We start from the raw sequence: 17,443 nt of genomic DNA, 5'->3' as shown, positions 1-17,443 counted from the left end.
CACTTTCTGGGGGCACCTAGCAAGTGCTTCATAAATGTCTGGTGATCAACGGACCCGGAATAATACCCCACACCTGGGAGCTTGTAGGGAGAATTGGGGCAAGGAGAGAGCTGTCCTTTATGGGGCCAACAGCCAGGACCGTAAGGCACAGAACCGGAGGCTGGGAAACAGACACCTGTCACTGCGCAGCACCCTGAGTGGGGACCTGCGTCACAGCGGAGCTGTGAGGAGAAGGCACAGTGTCAGACTACAGAGAGTCATGAAGGACAGGGAGCAGCGGGCAAGTCTGTGTCCAGTTATGGAGGAGACAGAAGGTGAAGGACAGGTGGCAATGAGCATACACCAAAGTGGGGGCGGGTGACGGCAATCAGACCCGAAAACTCAACCTGATTTTATGTGAACTGAACATGAATTACCAGACAAAAAGATTACTGTTGTTATCTCAAAGCAAACGTCAGTTTACTTTTTTGGTTATGTTTGATTACAGTCATAAATTCTAGTAATAAATATGCAGCCTCTATCATCTTTTCCCTCCTAACAAATGTGGCAGTCTCATAACAAAATGTGAAAACTAGAAAGAAACGAGGTCACGTGAGGTGGGTGCAGAGGCAGGAGGGAGGGAGCCTGCGAGACACCCTCCCAAAAGAGGATACCATTGGGGGGGGGGTGAGCCGGGGAGGAGCCCAGGCTGCGCTCACTCCCGGGAGTGGGTCAGCTGGTGCTTGAGCAGCTTGGAGCGCTGGCTGAAGGCCTTCCCGCAGGCAGCACAGTCATAGGGCTTCACCCCAGTGTGGACCCGCTGGTGCTGGATGAGGACCGAGCGCTGGCTGAAGGCCTTCCCGCACGCGGTGCACTTGTAGGGCCGCTCGCCGGTGTGGATTATCTGGTGCTGGATGAGGTGCGAGCTCTGACTGAAGCCTTTCCCACACTCGGTGCACATGTAGGGCTTCTCGCCAGTGTGGACCTTCTGGTGGTGGATGAGGTTGGAGCTTCGGTTGAAGGCCTTCCCACACTGGTCACACTCATGGGGCTTCAATCCATTGTGGATCCTCTGGTGCTGAATGAGAGTTGAGCTCTGGCTGAAGGTCTTCCCACATTCCGTGCATTCGTAGGGCTTCTCTCCAGTGTGGACTCGCTGGTGAAGGATAAGGTTGGAGCTGCGGCCGAACGTCTTACCACATTCCCGACACTCATAGGGCTTGTCGCCCGTGTGCACGCCCTGGTGCTGCGTGAGCGCCGAGCGGTGGCTGAAGGCCTTCCCGCAGACGCTGCACCCGTAGGGCTTCTCCCCCGTGTGGATGATCTGGTGCTTCCTGAGCACTGAGCTGTAGCTGAAGGCCTTCCCACACACCGTGCACACGTGCGGCTTCTCTCCCGTGTGGATCCTCCGGTGCTGGATGAGGCTGGAGCTCTGGCTGAAGGCCTTCCCGCAGTCGCCGCATTTATAGGGCTTCTCTCCGGTGTGGACGCGGTGGTGCTTGATGAGGTTGGAGACGCGGCTGAAGGGCTTGCCGCACTCGCTGCACGCGTAAGGCCGCTCCCCGGTGTGCACCCGCTGGTGCTTCCTCAGGTGTGAGCTCTGGCTGAAGGCCTTCCCACACTCCAGACACTCGAATGGCTTCTCGCCCGTGTGCACCCTGCGGTGTTTGACGAAGTTGGAGCTGCGCCGGAAGGCCTTCCCGCAGTCGCCGCACACGTGTGGCCGCTCCCCAGAATGGACCCGCTGGTGCTGCACGAGGTTGGAGCTGCGCCGGAAGGCCTTCCCGCACTCACTGCACTCATAGGGCTTGGCGCTCAGGTGAGACTTCTGGTGCTTCTTGAGGCTGGAGCTCTGGCTGAAGGCCTTCCCGCAGTCACCGCACGCGTGCGGCTTCTCCTGCTGCCTAAGCAGGTCCACGCACGCGTGCGAGGCTGTCCCACACTCACTGCACTGGTAAGGCTCCCTCCCGGGAGACCACTGGTGATTTCTAAGGACTGAATTGTGGCTGAAGGTCTTTCCGCACTCGTTACATATGAAGGTGCTTTCAGCCGCGGGACGTCCCTCACAGCTGGTTGGACTCGCACTGTGCTGGAAGCTTTGGCCACACGTGTGCGGACATGACCTCTCTTGCACAGAGATGCCCTGACACACCACTGGGTTTGGGCTCAGCCTGAAGCTCCCCTCAGAATCATCACAGGCCAGCCCTCGCTCTCCTAAGGGGCTGTCAGGGAGCACTGCCACCAGTGTGATGTCCTCCTCTGGGCAGAGGGACTGCCTCTGTCTCATGTCATCAGGGATACCCCAGTCTCTTGCTAATACGTCATCACAGAGTTCTCTGAGCTCAGGCGCTGGGGAAACATCACTGGTATAGTTTTCTGATATTTCTTCCTCTGATTCTAAATCCTCAGAAACGTCTTCCTTCTGAAGAAACTGCTTGCCCTCAACCCTGGTGTTGCAATCTGAAATGACAAACACAAAGTCACTTGGAAGGAAACAGGAAAATGCAGTTGGCAAGGCTGGGAGTGTGGGGCCCACTTGGGGTGCAGTCCAGACCTCCTGAGGGGACCAGGGAGGGGCAGGGACGCTCTATGGGCACAAGGCAGCATGGCAGCTGAAGACTGACCAACCCTCAGCCCTCTGCCCCAGCAGCCGCACCTCAGGAAGTCACCTGCCGGCTCAGGCCGACGTCCATGGCGCCCTCGGCTGCCCTTCCTCTCACCCACAGCAGGTCACCGGCAGTCCCTTTGACTGTACCTTGGTGTGTCCCAAACCCAGGCGCTCCCCTCCCCCTGTGTGACACGGGCAGGCACTTTTCCTGGCTCCCATTTCCATGACGCACATCATCAGCTCCTTGGGTGCACCTATCGTTTGCTCAGTGCAAACTAGTGGCTTTTGGGCTTCGCCCTGGGAGTCACTACGGGGGGAGGCGGATCCAGAGGAGAAGCAAAGCGGGTTCCAACTGTGTGGTGGGGACTCCTGTGCAGGGTCAGATTCTGTCCTCTTCTACACGGGCCTCCAGAGACCTGCCAGAGCCACCTTTACCTTCTAAAACCTGCAAATCTCCCTGCTGTGAGATGAACCACTCTGGCCCTGGTACAATGTTTGGGCAGCTGTGTCCATCTTTCTGAAGGTTCCATGTCACATGAGAAGGGCGTGAGCACCTCCCCACGTCTCTTCCTGCCTGGAGGAACGAGGAAATCCTTGTCCCCCAGAGTCACTAGAATGAAGACCAGAGTCTTTGTTTCACTCACATTGTGACACCCAGGCCATATTGCCGCCCTCTGCTCCTGCCTGGCCTCCCACGACCCCCTTCTTTCCACAGGGAGCCTGGTGACATCAGAGCACTTCATCCTCCCAGTTCCTACTTCCTCCCCACCTCGAGCTCACCCCAACACCACACCTGCCATTTCCTGAGCAGGGTAGATACGCTAAACTTTGGGTCTGCCCAGTGCGGAACATGCTCCCCAGAGGGTCCTGCACTGCCCAGGGCACGGCCCAGCAGGGCGTACGTCCTGGGACTGCGCAACTCCTTGTCGGCCTCAGTCAGTGGTGCTGAGAGGAAGGGAGACACCCTCCTCTGCCTCCCAGCCTCCCTGGGCCCGTCGCCCTCCAACCTGCCCCTCAGTTCAAGACCACCTGGAGCTTCAAGAATCTGCTATCACCAGGGCCCTGTCTCCTGTCTCACTTGGTTGCTTTTGTCCACAATGAGGACCTGGCCTGGCCACCTGCTCGGCTCGTTTCCCACCACAGCCACGTGTCTGGTGGCAAGTACACATTTTTCACCCGCCTAGTTGCCTAGTTGTCCAGATGCAGCATGCAGGGTGGGGCCCTGGGGTGCGTAGCAAACGTCCACATGCTGCTGGGCTCCCAGGCGGGGGATGCAGCAGGGGGTGAATAAAGCTGCCTGAATGGCCCAGGGCTCACGGTTCCCCCACCACCCCCGGGAACTGACCCGGTGAGTCCCCCTTCTACTGGCTGCGTTTTGGAAAAGGGACTAAAAGGGACACACGGAGCAGCAGGCAGGGCTTTCTGTAAAGGGTCAGGGAGCACCAACTCCAGGCTTCATGACTGTATAGTCCCCGTTGTGCTTTGTTACAACCATTAAAAACCTTGAAATTGTTCCTGTGTGTTGGCTGTAAGAAACTAGTGACTAGCTGGCCCTGGCCTGTGGGCCAGTTTGCTGACCTGACGGAGACAAGGTCACAGTGTCGCTCAGCAGGTGGTGGCAGTGGGAATCAGCTTTCTGACTTGAGCCACTGCCGACCTGGAAATCTTTGAGCTAGAAAACAAAGGTGAGTCCTCCGGGTGAGGCTGGTGAGAGGTCGCTTTGGATTTATTAAATCTGATGTAGTTCTCTGCAACATAAGAACTGTTGGAAAAACCAATTAAGGTTTCACTTTTGACTTTTTTTTATTTTAGAGAAAGGGGAAGGGAGAAAGGGAGAGAAGCATCGATTGGCTGCCCTCCATGCACACCTACAACCCAGGCCTGTGCCCCAACCAGGAATTGAACTGGTGACCTTTTGGTTTGTGGGACACTGGCCAAGGCATTTTTTAAAAGGAGATATAAAACCAGAAACATGGTTTCTCTTAAGAAAATATTTTTGTAAAAAAAATACCCCAAAACCAACAACTAAAATTGGGGTTTAAAACAAAGGAAATGATTTGAAAGCAAACACAGGTGCTTGCAGGGTCCTGCTGCCTCCAGGCCTGTGACTCAGGTGGAGAAAAGAATGAGGACTGAGCCCCCCCAGAAGACAGCAAACCTATTAGTATTTCCAAAAAAAACCCCTCAAGTTCTTTATGATTGCTGCTTCGCGGCCGGTGAAGAACAGCTAAGTGCCACGTCAGGGCCCAGCCTCGGGAGCCCCACACGTGCCTGCGCCACCTCACCCACCGCCTGACCCCACGGTGCCACACACGGGGGACGGGACCCCACTCATCTCCCACCTGCTGCGGTGGTTTTTGTCTTCATCTTCATAATGTGTTGAGGTGAAATTCACAAACATAAGTCTTTCAAATGAACAATTCGGTGGCATTTGGTGCATTTACAAAGGTGTGTACATGCCACCCCTGTGCGGTTCCAGAACATCCCCGTCACTCCAGAGTGAGGCCTCGCCCACTGGCTCATCGTTTCCACGTCCCCCTCCCCCGGGCCGGCAGCTGCATTTTGTCACTAAGAACTTATGTATTTCTGGTGTCTCAGATATCTGAGTGGCATCATGTATGTGGTTTTTGGTGCCTGGATTCTTCCCTCAGCCTAATGCTTTGCAGGCCCATCCACACTGTCGCACGTACAGGTGCCGCTCTCCTTTTCATGGCTGAATACCAGTGGTCCCTGCTTACCCACTGTCTCATTTTCTGCAGTTCCATTTACCTGTGGTCAGCCTCGGCCCGAAAACATTAAATGGAGAATTCCAGAAGTAAACACTACATAGGTTTTAAACTGCACACTCCTGAGTAGCAGGAAGACATCCTGCACCACCCTGCCCCCCAGCGCGCCTCGGTGTGCACTCTTCCCACGCTGAGCCACTCAGGACTCACTGCGGTGAGCACGTCTGTTGTCAGGGCACTGCAGTGCTTGTGTTCAGGTCGCCTTGTTTTACTTAGCAATGGCCCCAAAGCGCAAGAGTAGTGATGCTGGCACTTCAGGGATGCCGCAGAGAGGCCGTATGACTTTTTTAATGAGATGGTGATTATGTACAGGAAAAAAGCAGTATATGAAGGGGCACCCCAAAAAACCCAGAATTATCTTCTGGAGGTCAGGCCCCTTGTAATGCAGCTTCCTCTGCTAGGTGTGTTCTAGAAACCCATCTGGATCAGTGCACCATCCGGCGTTGTTGTGAGAGGCTGTCTTCAGCTTCAGTGAATTTTTTTGAGATGCTTTCAACGTGTTTGCCCTTTTTGTGATGGGTGATGTATGAGCGCACCTGCCCACACCGTGCTGAGTGTTCAGCAGTTTTTGACCAAAAACAGCATGACTTCCATGCCCCACCTCCTTATTCATCTGATCTCGCCCTAAATGTCTTTTTGTTTGTTTGTTTCCCCAGATGAAAAATGTCCTCAAAGGTAAACGTCTTGCCAATGTGGAAGAGGTGAAACAAAAAACCGCAGAAGCACTAAAAGTCCTCAAAATCAACAAGTTCAAAAGCTGTTGTGAGCAGTGGAAAAATGTCTCGATAGGTGTATTGCATCCAATGGAGAGTCCTTCGAAGGTGACCGAAGTTTAAACAAGAACAAATGCACAATTTTTATAAATAAATTCAGGTTTTTTGGGTCCCCATTCATATATACGGTCAGTACTACAGTTTCAGGCATCCACTGGGGGGTCTTGGATCATATATTCGCCATGGATTAGGGGGGCTGCTATATTCCACTACACAGTGGACTAAGTTTTGTCTACTCGTTCATCCTTTGACAGGCCTCTGGGCCGCTTGCCCCTTTGGGCTCATGTGCAGAGTGCCACTGCAGACGCGAAGTCCGTGTGCTCATTTCAATGCCTGTCTTCAAGTCCGTGCATGTGTCTGGCAGTGGAATTCCCGGGTCACATGGTGATGCTGTATTTAAACACAGTGGCTGCACCATCTTACACTCCCACCAGCAGGTACCAGGGCTCCAATTTCTCCACATACTGAAAACACTTGCTACTTATTTATTTTCTTATCACAATCATGTGAAGTGGGAGTCTCACTGCAGTTTCAATTTGCATTTCTCAAATGGGTATTGAATTTGAGCGCCCTTCCATCTGTTTGTCGGCCACTTGTGTATCATCTTTGGAGAAATGTTTACTCATGTCCTTTGCCCATTTTCAAACTGGGCTGTTTGTCTTTTGCTGAGTCATTGAGTTTTTTATAAATTCTGGGTATTAGACCCTTACTAGATACACAATTTGCAAATTTTCTCCCATCCTTAGGATGTCTTTTTACTTTCTTGATAACGTCCTTTGGGGCCCAAAATGTTTACATTTTGATAAAGTTCAGTTTACCTGTCTTTCTGTTGTTGCTGTTGCTCATGGTCTTGGTGTTGTATCTAAGAACCCACTGTCAAAGCCAAGATTATGAAATTTTCCCATTTTCTTCCAAGAGTTTTATGATTTCAGTTCTTATATTTTGGTTGTTGGGCTGTTTTGAGTAAATTTTTGTATTCGGACCAGGTAGGGGTCCAAGATCATTTTTCTGTATGTGGAAATCCACTTGTCCCAGCATCAAGTGGTCACGGCACCCCTGTTGAACATCGGCTGGCCACAGACGTATGTGTTTACTCCTAGGTTCCCAACTGTATTCCACTCATCTGTATGTCTGTCCTGATGTCAGCACTGATTTGTTTTCATTACTGTAGTTTTGTAGTCAGTTTTGAAACTGGAAAGGATGAGTCCTCTGACTTTCTCCAAGATTGTTATGGCTGTTTGGGGCCCTTGTATGTAATTACATATGAATTTAAAGATTGACTTTCCATTTCCACAAAAATGGCTGTTGGTATTTTTTTTTTTAAGATTTTATTTATTTATTTTTAGAGAGAGGGGAAGAAACATCAATGTGTGGTTGCCTCTCACACGCCCCCAACTGGGGGCCTGGCCCACAACCCAGGCACATGCCTTGACTGGGAATCAAACCAGTGACCCTTTGGTTCACAGGCCAGTGCTGTGACAGCACTGACATTCTAACACTATTAAGTCCAATTCATGCACATGGGATGTCTTTCCAATCATTTTTGAATTCTTTAATTTCTTTTGGCAATGCCTTATAGTTCTCAGCAAACAAATCTTTTACCTTTTTGGTTAAGTTTATTTGTATTTTTTTCATTTTGATGTTGATATAAATTGTTTTCTTAATTTCCTTTTCAGATTGGTCATTGATGGTGATTTTGTGTGTTAACTTGAACCATGAAACTTTGCTTCATTAATTTATTAGTTCTATTAGCTTTCTTTCATTCTTTCTTTTAAAAAGACTTTATTTATTTTTAGAGAGAGGGGAAGGGAGGGAGAAAGAGAGGGAGAGAAACACCAATGTGCGGTTGTCTCTTGGGTACCCCTAACTGGGGACCCAGCCAGCAGCCCAAGCATGTGCCCTGACTGGGAATCGAACCAGCAACCCTTTGGTTCACAGGCCGGCACTCAATCCCCTGAGCCACACCAGCCAGGGCTACTAGCTTTCTAATGGATTCTTTTGGATTTTCTATATATTAGGTCACATGTTATGCAAATATAGTTCTTAAAAAAGTTTTTCTTTTCGTTTTTATAGAGATAGAGGAAGGGAAGGAGAGAGGGAGAGAAACATTGATGTGAGGGAAACATCAATTGGTTGCCTCTCATACATGGACTGAACCTGCAACCCAGGCACATGCCCTGACCGGGAACTGAACCGGTGACTATTCACTTTCCAGAACAATGCCCAACCCACTGAGCTACTCCTGTCAGGGCGACAGTTCTGTTTCTTCCTTCAAAATGTGAACACCTTTCATTTCTTCTTGCCTGTTGCTCAGGTTAGAACTTCTAGTACAGTGCAAATAGCAGGTGTGTTTTCCTGATCTTAGTGGAAAAGCTTTTAACCTTTCACTACTGAGTCTGGTGTTAGCTGTGGGTTGTTAGTGATTGTCCTTTATCGTGTATTGTGAGTTTTCTTAGTGTTCCTTTTTAAATTGTGAAACGGTGTTTGATTCTGACGAAAACTTCTGCATCAGTTGAGATGATGATGGTTTTTCTCCTTCATTCTGTTACTGTGGTAAATGGCATTGACTGGTTTTCTTCTGATGAACCACCTGCATGAGGTGATCATGGAGTATATAATACTGTTAATATACTATTAGATTGAGTTTCCTTGTGTTTTTCTAAGGATTTTGTAGCCATAAAAGATCTTGATATGAATTTTCTTGTGATGTCTTTATGTGGCTTTCCTTTCTCTTCCAGTATTTGGAAGACTGGGGAAAAAAACTGGTATTAATTCTTCTTTAAATATTTGCTATAACTTCCCAGTAAAGCCATTTGGTCCTGAACTTTCCTCTATTAGGAAGTTTTTAAATTATTGATTCAATATTTAATTTTTATGGTCTATTCTGATTTTCTACTTAGTTTTTATTTTATTTTTTTATGGATTTGAGAGAGAGGAAGGGAGGGAGAAGGAGAGCGTGAAACAGAGAAAACAAACACTGATTTATTGTTCCACGTATTTATGCCCGATTCCCGTATGAGCCCTGCGTGGGGCTCGATCCCACAACCTTGGGTCGATGTTTTTTTTTCTCTCTCCTCTACTTCCTCTCTCTCTAAAACCAAATTTTTTAAAGAGAGGAGAAATTAAGACATTCCAGATAAAAGCTGAGGATGTTTAGTGCCAACAGACCTGCCTTTCCAGAAATGCCAAGGGCCCCGGAAGTGAAAGGATGGCAGGAAGGGCTGAAGGCCGTGTAAGGGGGTAACGTTTTCTGGTAAAGGTAATGACACAAGTCATACAAAAGCTAGTATTAGTGCATGTTTGGTTTATAAGTCCACTTTTTATTTCCTACATGCATACAAATGATTATAAATCAGTTGTTTTTTTAATTTTTATTTATTGATTTTAGAGAGAGAGAAGAAGAAGGGAGGGAGGGAGAAAGAGAAAAACAATTTGTTGTTTCACTTATTTATGCATTCATTGGTTAATTTTGTTTTTTTTTTACGTTAAGAGAGGAAGAGACAGAAACATTGTTGTGTGAGAGAAACATCCATCAGTTGCCTCTCACACCCCCCCCCCCCCCCCCGCCAACTGGGGACCTGGCCCACGCATGAGCCTTGACCAGGAATGGAACTGACAACCTTTCAGTTTGTAGGCTGATGTTCAGTCCCCTGAGCCACACCAGCCAGGGCTCATTGGTTGATTCTTGTAAGTGCCCTGACCTGGGATTGAACCTGCAACCTTGGTGTAACAGGATGACGCTCCACTCAACTGAGCCACCGGCCAGTGCTATATAAATCTGTTCTTTTGAACACAACCTATAAAGATGCATTTGTGACAACAGCAGCATAAGAGGAAGATAGAGCTGTACAGAAGTGGGAGTTCTGTACACTATTGTGGCTAACTTGGTATCAATTCAAACTTGATGGTTTTACTCTGGGATCTAATACACAGCATGGTGAATATAGTTAACCACACTGTATTGTGCACTTGGAAATTGCCAAGAAAGTAGACCTTAAAAGCTCCCATCACACCAAAACATGGTAACTATGTGAGGTGATGGATGTGTTAACTAGCAAGAAGACAGAGAAGTTACAAACACACCAAAAAAGAACACTAAGAGATATCAAGCAAACAGATTCAAAAGGAGGAACAGTTTTATAATGATAGTTGGAGACTTCAATACCTCACTTCCAAAAATGGATAGAACATCTAGACAGATAATGAAATAGGGAACTTGAACAACACTATAAGCCATCTAGACTTAACAGACATACCCTACCCAAAGGGTCAGATACACATTCCTCTCATGTACACATGGAACATTCTTCAACACAGATTATGTTAGGCCACATCACAAGTTTCAATACATTTTAAAAGGCTGAAATGATGTCAAGTTTCATCTCCAACCAATGATTGCAGAAAAAGTCACAATTAACAAATGGGTCAAGGAAGTAATCACAAGGGAAATTAGACAATACCTACAGACAAATGAAAACAGAAACACAAAATGTCAAAGCTTATGGCATGCAGGGAAGGTAATGTGAAAGGGAAAATTTAAAAACATTTTAAATCATTAACCCAACTTTATGCCTTAAGGAACTACAAAAAGAAGAGCAAACTACACCCAAACCTAGCAGAAGGTAGGAAATAACAAACATTAGAGGACAGATCAATGAAATAGTAGAAAAAGAAGAGAGAACCAACAAAATCAAAAGGTTTTGTTTTTGCAAATATGAAAATTGACGAACCTTTAGACTGATCAAAGTAAAAGAGAAAGTAGACAACAAAAATCAGAAACACAAATGGGAACATTACTACCAAGCCCACAAAAGTAAACAGGAGTGTGGGAACACTGTTAACAGTCGTACACCAACAAATTAGACAACCTAGATAAAAAAGACGCATTCCTGGAAAAAGCAGAGATTACCAGAAGGGACTCAAGAATAGGTAGAGGCCAGGTAGCTCGACTGGATGGAGCACTGTCCCTATCGCCAAGATTGTGGGTTCAATCCCTGGTTGAGGCACATACTAGAAGCAACCAGTGAATGCATAAATAAGTGGAACAACAAATTGACATTTCCTTCCTTTTTTCTCTTTCTCTCCCACTTAAATAAATAAATGAATAAATAAATAAGGCTGGTGCAGCTCAGCGGGTTGAGCACTGGGCCACAAACCAGAAGGTCGCGGTTTGATTCCCAGTCAGGGCACAGGCCTGGGTTGTGGGTCAGGTCCCCCGTTGGTGGCATGTGAGAGGCAACCAAACGATGTTTCTTTCTCTCTCCCTCCCCCTCTCTAAAAACAAACAAACAAACACACACCACAGAGCTTTGCTACCATTTTTAAGTTGCCTTTTCTTGATTTGACATTGGCTTGGTTGCTCCAAATCTGTTTTCTAGATTTCTGACAAAGCTGGCCCAAGCAGTTTCTGCTTGGTCTTATAAAATACTTCCGTGGCCCTGGCCAGGTGGCTCAGTTGGTTGGAGCATCGTCCCGCACACCAAATGGTCGTGGGTTTGATCCCTGGTTGGGGGCGCACACGGGAGGCAACAAATCAATGTTGCCATCTCTGTTCCTCTCTTCCCGCCTCTGTCCATTACTCTCTCTCTAAAACCAAGAAACACATTCTCAGGGGAGGACTAAAAATAATAATACAAATAATAAATATTTATGTGGAAAAACACGTGTTTGCTACAAAATGGTTCTTTAAACATGAGCCACCACTGACCTGCCCCTATTCACAGAGCAACCATCCTAGCTTCCCTCACCCTTCTCTGCACAGCACACCCCTGGCCTCTGCCCGGGGCACTAAGCAAGCCTCTATTTCAGGGCCATCTCTTGGGACCTTGTCACATCTTTCTTCTGTACTCCGCTGTGACAACACACAAACGATCCCACACTGACCTTCTCCGCCCTTAGCCCAGCCTTCCCTGGCCACACCTGTTCTCACAACGGTACTCTGTCCAGTTGTCCCGAGTACAATAATAGGTCCCCTGTAGGACACAAGTGTCCTCTTGTGCCACAGCTCACATCAGACCCGAGAAGGGAAAGCTGACCCTGAATGGGCAGCCTGAGCACCGGGGTGATGTCCAGAGGAGGCAGCCAGTGAACGTGAGGAAGGCCCCTCTGGGAGGCTCTGGAGAACATGGACGCGGCTGGGCGGGGGAAGGCAGGCAGAGGGGGCCGAGGCCTGGTCAGGGCGGGGCTCTGGGGGAAGGGGACTGCCAGCCCCTAGTGGCTGAGCCAGGCAGGGCTCAGCTGTGTGTCAAGTGGGAAAACCAGAACGTCACACTCAGGGCAGCTTGCTCTCTGACCCCCAGCTCTGGACCCTCCAGTCCACGAGGCCCCCCATCCCTAATGATGACATGGACAGCTGATGAACTGATGGGGGTGCCTCCAGGGTGACATGGACAGAGCCCCCCCATGAACGAGGGCACCAGCGGAGCGCTCGATCCCAGTACCTGGCTGCTGATGGTGCAGGGGGGTGGTTCCCTGCTCCGTGTCACCGCAGCAGAGTGGAGCATGCAGTGCAGACGCGGGGTGGGTCACAGTGGGAGCATCATGCACACAGGCCTGGGCTGCAGGGGTCCATGAGGACAGTCCAGGAACTGAGGGCTCCATTCTTGCCTCTTCGGGGTCAGCTCTGAGGCTGAGCTGGACTGGGACCTGCAGACCAGAAAGGACACTGGTTGAGTGTGCGCAAGGGCTGGCCCCAGGGACCCACCCTCCCACCAGACTGAGAGCCTGGTGCTGAGTTTCAGGCACCACCACCACAGTCCCTGATCCAGGCCCAAGGAGAGGGTCAGCCAGCCACAGGGACACCAAGGGCATAGGGAGTCCACAGGGCTCTGCGGACACACCCTGGAAAGGCCAGGCCTGCTACGGCAGGAGGGCGGCCACAGAGCCCACCCCGCTGTGGGCCCAGCCCTCATTCCTGACAATGCCCTGAAGGTGGACGCCCCCAGCCCACTTACAGGGCCAGCAGCTCCAGAGTTTGGGTAGCTAGGGACAGCCTGTTCTGCAGACAGGTACATGGTCCCCTAGTAGCCAGTCCTGACTGAGCTGCAGCCTGCCGGCAGCAACCACAGCAAACGTCCTCATCCTTGTCCCCACCCCCAGGCCATCCTCCCACGCACCAGAGGTCTTTCCCAGGCCCTTCACCCCCCGCTTCACGTTGGTGCTCCAGGGGTCACGGCTGCCCCAACACCAACTTCCTCAGCAGATGTGTACAGTCCAGAGGCATCAACAACCCTTATCCTGTGAAGGCTCCCAAACGGAGCTCACCTCCAGCCTCTACTGCTCCCCCTGAGCAGGAAGACACAACATTCCCCCCTGGATGTGTGACGGGCCCTCGCATCACCAAGTTACCGATCCCCCCACCCCTCCCACTGTCCCATCTCTGTGCAAATGTAATATGCCCAGTGGCTCACCCAGGAGTGGGGAGAACCCTTAGCCCCTTATTCACACAGCACACTGACCCCTCCACGTTTCAGGGGTGAAGACAAGGTAGGAAATGCTGGCAGAAGCCCATTTTGGATATTGCCCGCCAACCTATGGACGGGATTTTCAAAATTTATTTGTCAAAGAGAGAGAGAGAGAGAGAGAGAGAGAGAGAGAGAGAGACAGCTAGAGCTACCCAGTCAGAGTGGATTTTTCCTCTTGGACACATTTTCCCTGTTTTCCAGATCCCCGACACATGTCTGGGTCTGTTCTGGGAACGTTGTAGACACACGACTGTAGCACGCAGACTTCAGTGAGGAGACATATCACAGCAAATTCATCAGTGAGATGGGAAGTGTTCTGGACACAGGCAGCAGGGAAGGGGTGCAGCCCTGGGGCTGGGGGGCATTATAACCAGGCCCAGAAAGGGGTTTTAGGCCACACCTGGTCAGGTGGAAGAAGGCAGCGGTGAAATGGGGCAGTGGTGTGGAGAGGCAGGGTCACTAGGAGACAGACTATAAGAAAGAAGCCTTGGCTGCCTCCTGAAGGTGAGGCATCAGCCACATTTCTATGTTAAGAAAGAGACAGAACAGATGAACCACATCAGGAAGGTTAGCATGGCACCTGTGGTAAGCAGGATGGCACAGGTGAAATCCACAGCAGGGAGCGCGCTGACTTAAGGTGTCTGTCCATGTGGCAGCAGAACAGAGCAGATGCCGCTTCCATGGGGGGTGGGGGTGGGGTTCCACTCTCCCTCTCCCAAGGGGATACTCATTTAGTTCAGTTTATTTTAAAATTCTTGATGTCATCATCACTGTAGCCAAATAGGGGCAGAGAATTCAAAAGTTAAAAAATATCTGGCTGCTGTGGTTCAGTGGATTGAGTGCTGGCCTGCAAACTGATGTGTTTCAGGTTTTCTGGTTCGATCCCCAGTCAGGGGCACAGACCTGGGTTGTGGGCCAGGTCTCCAGTTGCGGGCGTGTGAGAAGCAACCAATTGATGTATCTCTCACACACTGATGTTTCTCTCCCTCGCTTTCTCCCTCCCTTCTCTCTAAAAATAAATGAATAAAATCTTTCAGAAATAAATAAAAGTATCTCCCAGCTAGCCACTCAGTTCCCCTTCCCAGTTTCTAATGTTCCCTTCCAGCTTAAGCTTCACAAGCGAATATGTATATTTTTTCTTTGCCTTTTCATTATAAAGTGTAACAAACTATGGTCGTTTTAGATCTTGTTTTTCTCAGCCCAGTATATGTGAGGTTGGTGGTACACAGAAGACGCTCCCCACCCACGTCTACATCCGAATGCCTCGAATCTGTGGATATGCTACATTGCGTGTAAAAGAAACTCTTCAGTAGGGATTAAGATTTGGGGCCTGGGACATCCTACCGGACGCAAAGTAATTACAGGAGTCGTTGCTGACTCTGAGACACGGTCACGTGCAAGGACCGGGGCCTTGAGAGATAAGGCCAGTCAACAAGAAAATATGCACTTCAGCGCAACGACCTCAAGAAACAGCATTGTGCCAATGAATCTGGGGGCAAATTCTCATGGTTTGGGGCTCAACCTGGTGCTGAGCCACGACAGCCTCACCCTTCACCGCCCGACGTCCGCGCCGAATCGCTGAGGCCCTTCCTGCGTCCCAACCCCGCTGCCAGGACGCCACTCCCCGCACACCTGACCCGTCGCTCGGTGGCCGCTGCGCCAGGCGGCCCCGCTGCCAGGATCTGGGGTCGGGGCAGGTCGGCCACTGCGATGCCTCTTCCCGAGGGTGCCACCAAGCCCCCCAAGGCTCGGACCCCGCCGAGGTGGAGCAGCCCCAGCCCCTCCGCCCGCGGTCCCCACGACCCCTCGCCCGTCTGCACGGGGTCGGCACCCACCGCGGGGGCACGGGCATCACGCGGGAGCGCGGTCTGCAAGGCGGAGGTTTTACCCTCGCGAACTGTCCCCGCCCCGGGGCGGAGCAGGGGGGGGGGTGTTCGCTCCGGGAAGAACACAACCGCACGGGATCCGAGCGGATCGCCCGGAGGCAGACCCCGGAAGTCCCGCCCCAACTTCCTATCCGAGGGCGCACCCCGCCCTGGCCGGTGAGGCCGCTCTAGGTGGCGGGAGGCCTCCGCGACTCGGTCTGTCTGACCCTGACTCCAGTGCAGCCAGAGCTCCCCGCGGGGTCGTCGCTGTCAGAGACGGTCCGTGTAACTAAATAAAAAAGACGACCGACCAGCCCTGGCCGGGTAGCCTGGTGCGTTGGAGAGTGGTCCCGTTCCTCAAAGGGTTGCGGGTTCCATCCCGGGCAGGCCAGGTACCTAGGCTGCGGGTTGGGTTTGGTTGATTCCCGGCCGGCCGGGCGCGAATGGGAGGCAGCCGACCCTTGTTTCTCTCTGTGATCTTACTGTGACATGGCCCTGAGCTAAGACTATCTTGCTACGGGACTTCACAAGCTCCTGCACGGCCCGGTGAACAGCAGCATTTAGAACGAACAAGCCTGAGATAAGCTACCCCTGCCTGTATAATCCCACAGTCGGGGGCATGGACCCACTGCGGCGAGGGTGACGAGAACTGGGGGGTGTCTCACCAAACAAAGGAACAGTGAGTAGTTGCAGGACCGTGGAGGGACTCAGGCAGGTGCGACCCGCCGGGGCCCCCGGTGCAGGTCTGCTCAGCATTGTGAGGTAGACCCTGGTCCATTTCCCTGGACGTGGAATGTGGTGCCCACAGCTCCTGGATTCCAGCTTTAATTAAGGCTGCTTCTCTGTTTGAAAGTGACTCAGACGCGCCAGTAACAGTGGGGTGCTTCATCCTTGATGTATAGTCTGACACGTTTTTGTTAGTCCAGGACAGCGACTTTCAACAGGTCAGGTGTGCCGCAGTTTTTAAAACCTGCAATGCCTGGCTATTTAGTCAGAGCACTGACCTCTTTTCCCTTAGATTGTCAAATAAACAAATGACATCAGCCAACACAATACCTGTCTGGTGTGACCGAATCAAAATTATGCCTATTTTTTGTCAGATGAGCAAAAAATATATTTTGGGCGGGTTACAGAATTTTAGTAATTAGTTTATGTGTGTCATGTGATGAAAAAAGTTGAACACTGCTGGTCTATGATGTTAGAAAACAGTTCTCCACTGGGAAAACAGAAGTAAAATGTTGACAGTTCTGGCTGGTGTGGCCTTTGGTTCGCAGGCCGGTGCTCAACCCACTGAGCCACAGCAGCCCGGGCTTGCTTCTTTGACGTAAGGTTTGTTTTGAGCTGACTAATTTTTTGAAAAACCAGCAGACACAGGAGAACCTCTGAAAACTGAGGACAAGTTGCCCGTTTGTGAGCGTTGTGCTCACCTGCTTAGCCAGGTTCAGAGCAGTTCCAGGAGTACGTGGTGTGTGATGGGCCACAGCGCCCAGGGCTGCCCCTGGACGTCCTTCCTTTTTAGTCACAGGTATTTTTACTGGGGTTTTGTTAAGTTTATAGGTTTAGCGGGAGAAAAACGAGCACCCTTATGATAGTGAATTAGGTTCCTATACAGCAATATAGACTATCTCTCCTTTTGTTCAAATCGCCTTTCGAGTCCCTGGCATCTGTACTGAAGCTTATTACCAGGTGCTCGCCCCGGGGCCGCTGCTGCGTCGCAGCCGCTGTTCGCAGCGCTTCCCGGCGGGACAGTTCTTCCCGATCGTGTACCGGCTGCTCTCGCGCCGCTGGGATGTGAGCTCGCAGAGCTCTCCTCCGGGTCGTCCTTCTATCCAGAGCGGTGTCTTAGTAGGTAGGTACCGGTGACCACGTGCTCCGGAGGGGTGCCCTCCGCAGCCGCGCGCCCCGCCCCGCCCCGCGCAGAAGCCCCGCCCCGCCCACACTGGGCCCCGCCCCGCGCAGAAGCCCCGCC

At 50.9% G+C, this 17,443-nt stretch overlaps 1 protein-coding gene across 1 annotated transcript; it reads right to left on the bottom strand.

The window, feature by feature from the left end:
* Positions 1-51: 51 nt before the first annotated feature.
* ZNF16 (zinc finger protein 16) lies at positions 52-12,789 on the bottom strand. Its single transcript, XM_090283166.1, has 2 exons — positions 12,587-12,789; positions 52-2,439 (listed from the first exon to the last, which is right to left on the bottom strand). The coding sequence occupies exons 1-2, from the start codon at positions 12,744-12,746 to the stop codon at positions 695-697; spliced, it is 1,905 nt and encodes a 634-aa protein (XP_090139292.1). The 5' UTR covers positions 12,747-12,789; the 3' UTR covers positions 52-694.
* Between the last annotated feature and the right edge of the window lie 4,654 nt (positions 12,790-17,443).

Source organism: Furipterus horrens, unplaced genomic scaffold (genome assembly GCF_987537825.1).
Source record: "Furipterus horrens unplaced genomic scaffold, mFurHor1.1.pri manual_scaffold_7, whole genome shotgun sequence".
In the NCBI taxonomy this organism is placed as follows: Eukaryota; Metazoa; Chordata; class Mammalia; order Chiroptera; family Furipteridae; genus Furipterus; species Furipterus horrens.
This window is presented reverse-complemented; position numbering and strand designations above follow the sequence as displayed.

Coding starts and splice junctions, on each gene's coding strand:
- ZNF16 (XM_090283166.1), bottom strand. CDS start 12,746: ATGGAGCCCTCAGTTCCTGGACTGTCCTCATGGACCCCTGCAGCCCAG. Junction 2,440..12,586: donor CCTGCACCATCAGCAGCCAG/GTACTGGGATCG, acceptor TTGTCATTTCAG/ATTGCAACACCAGGGTTGAG.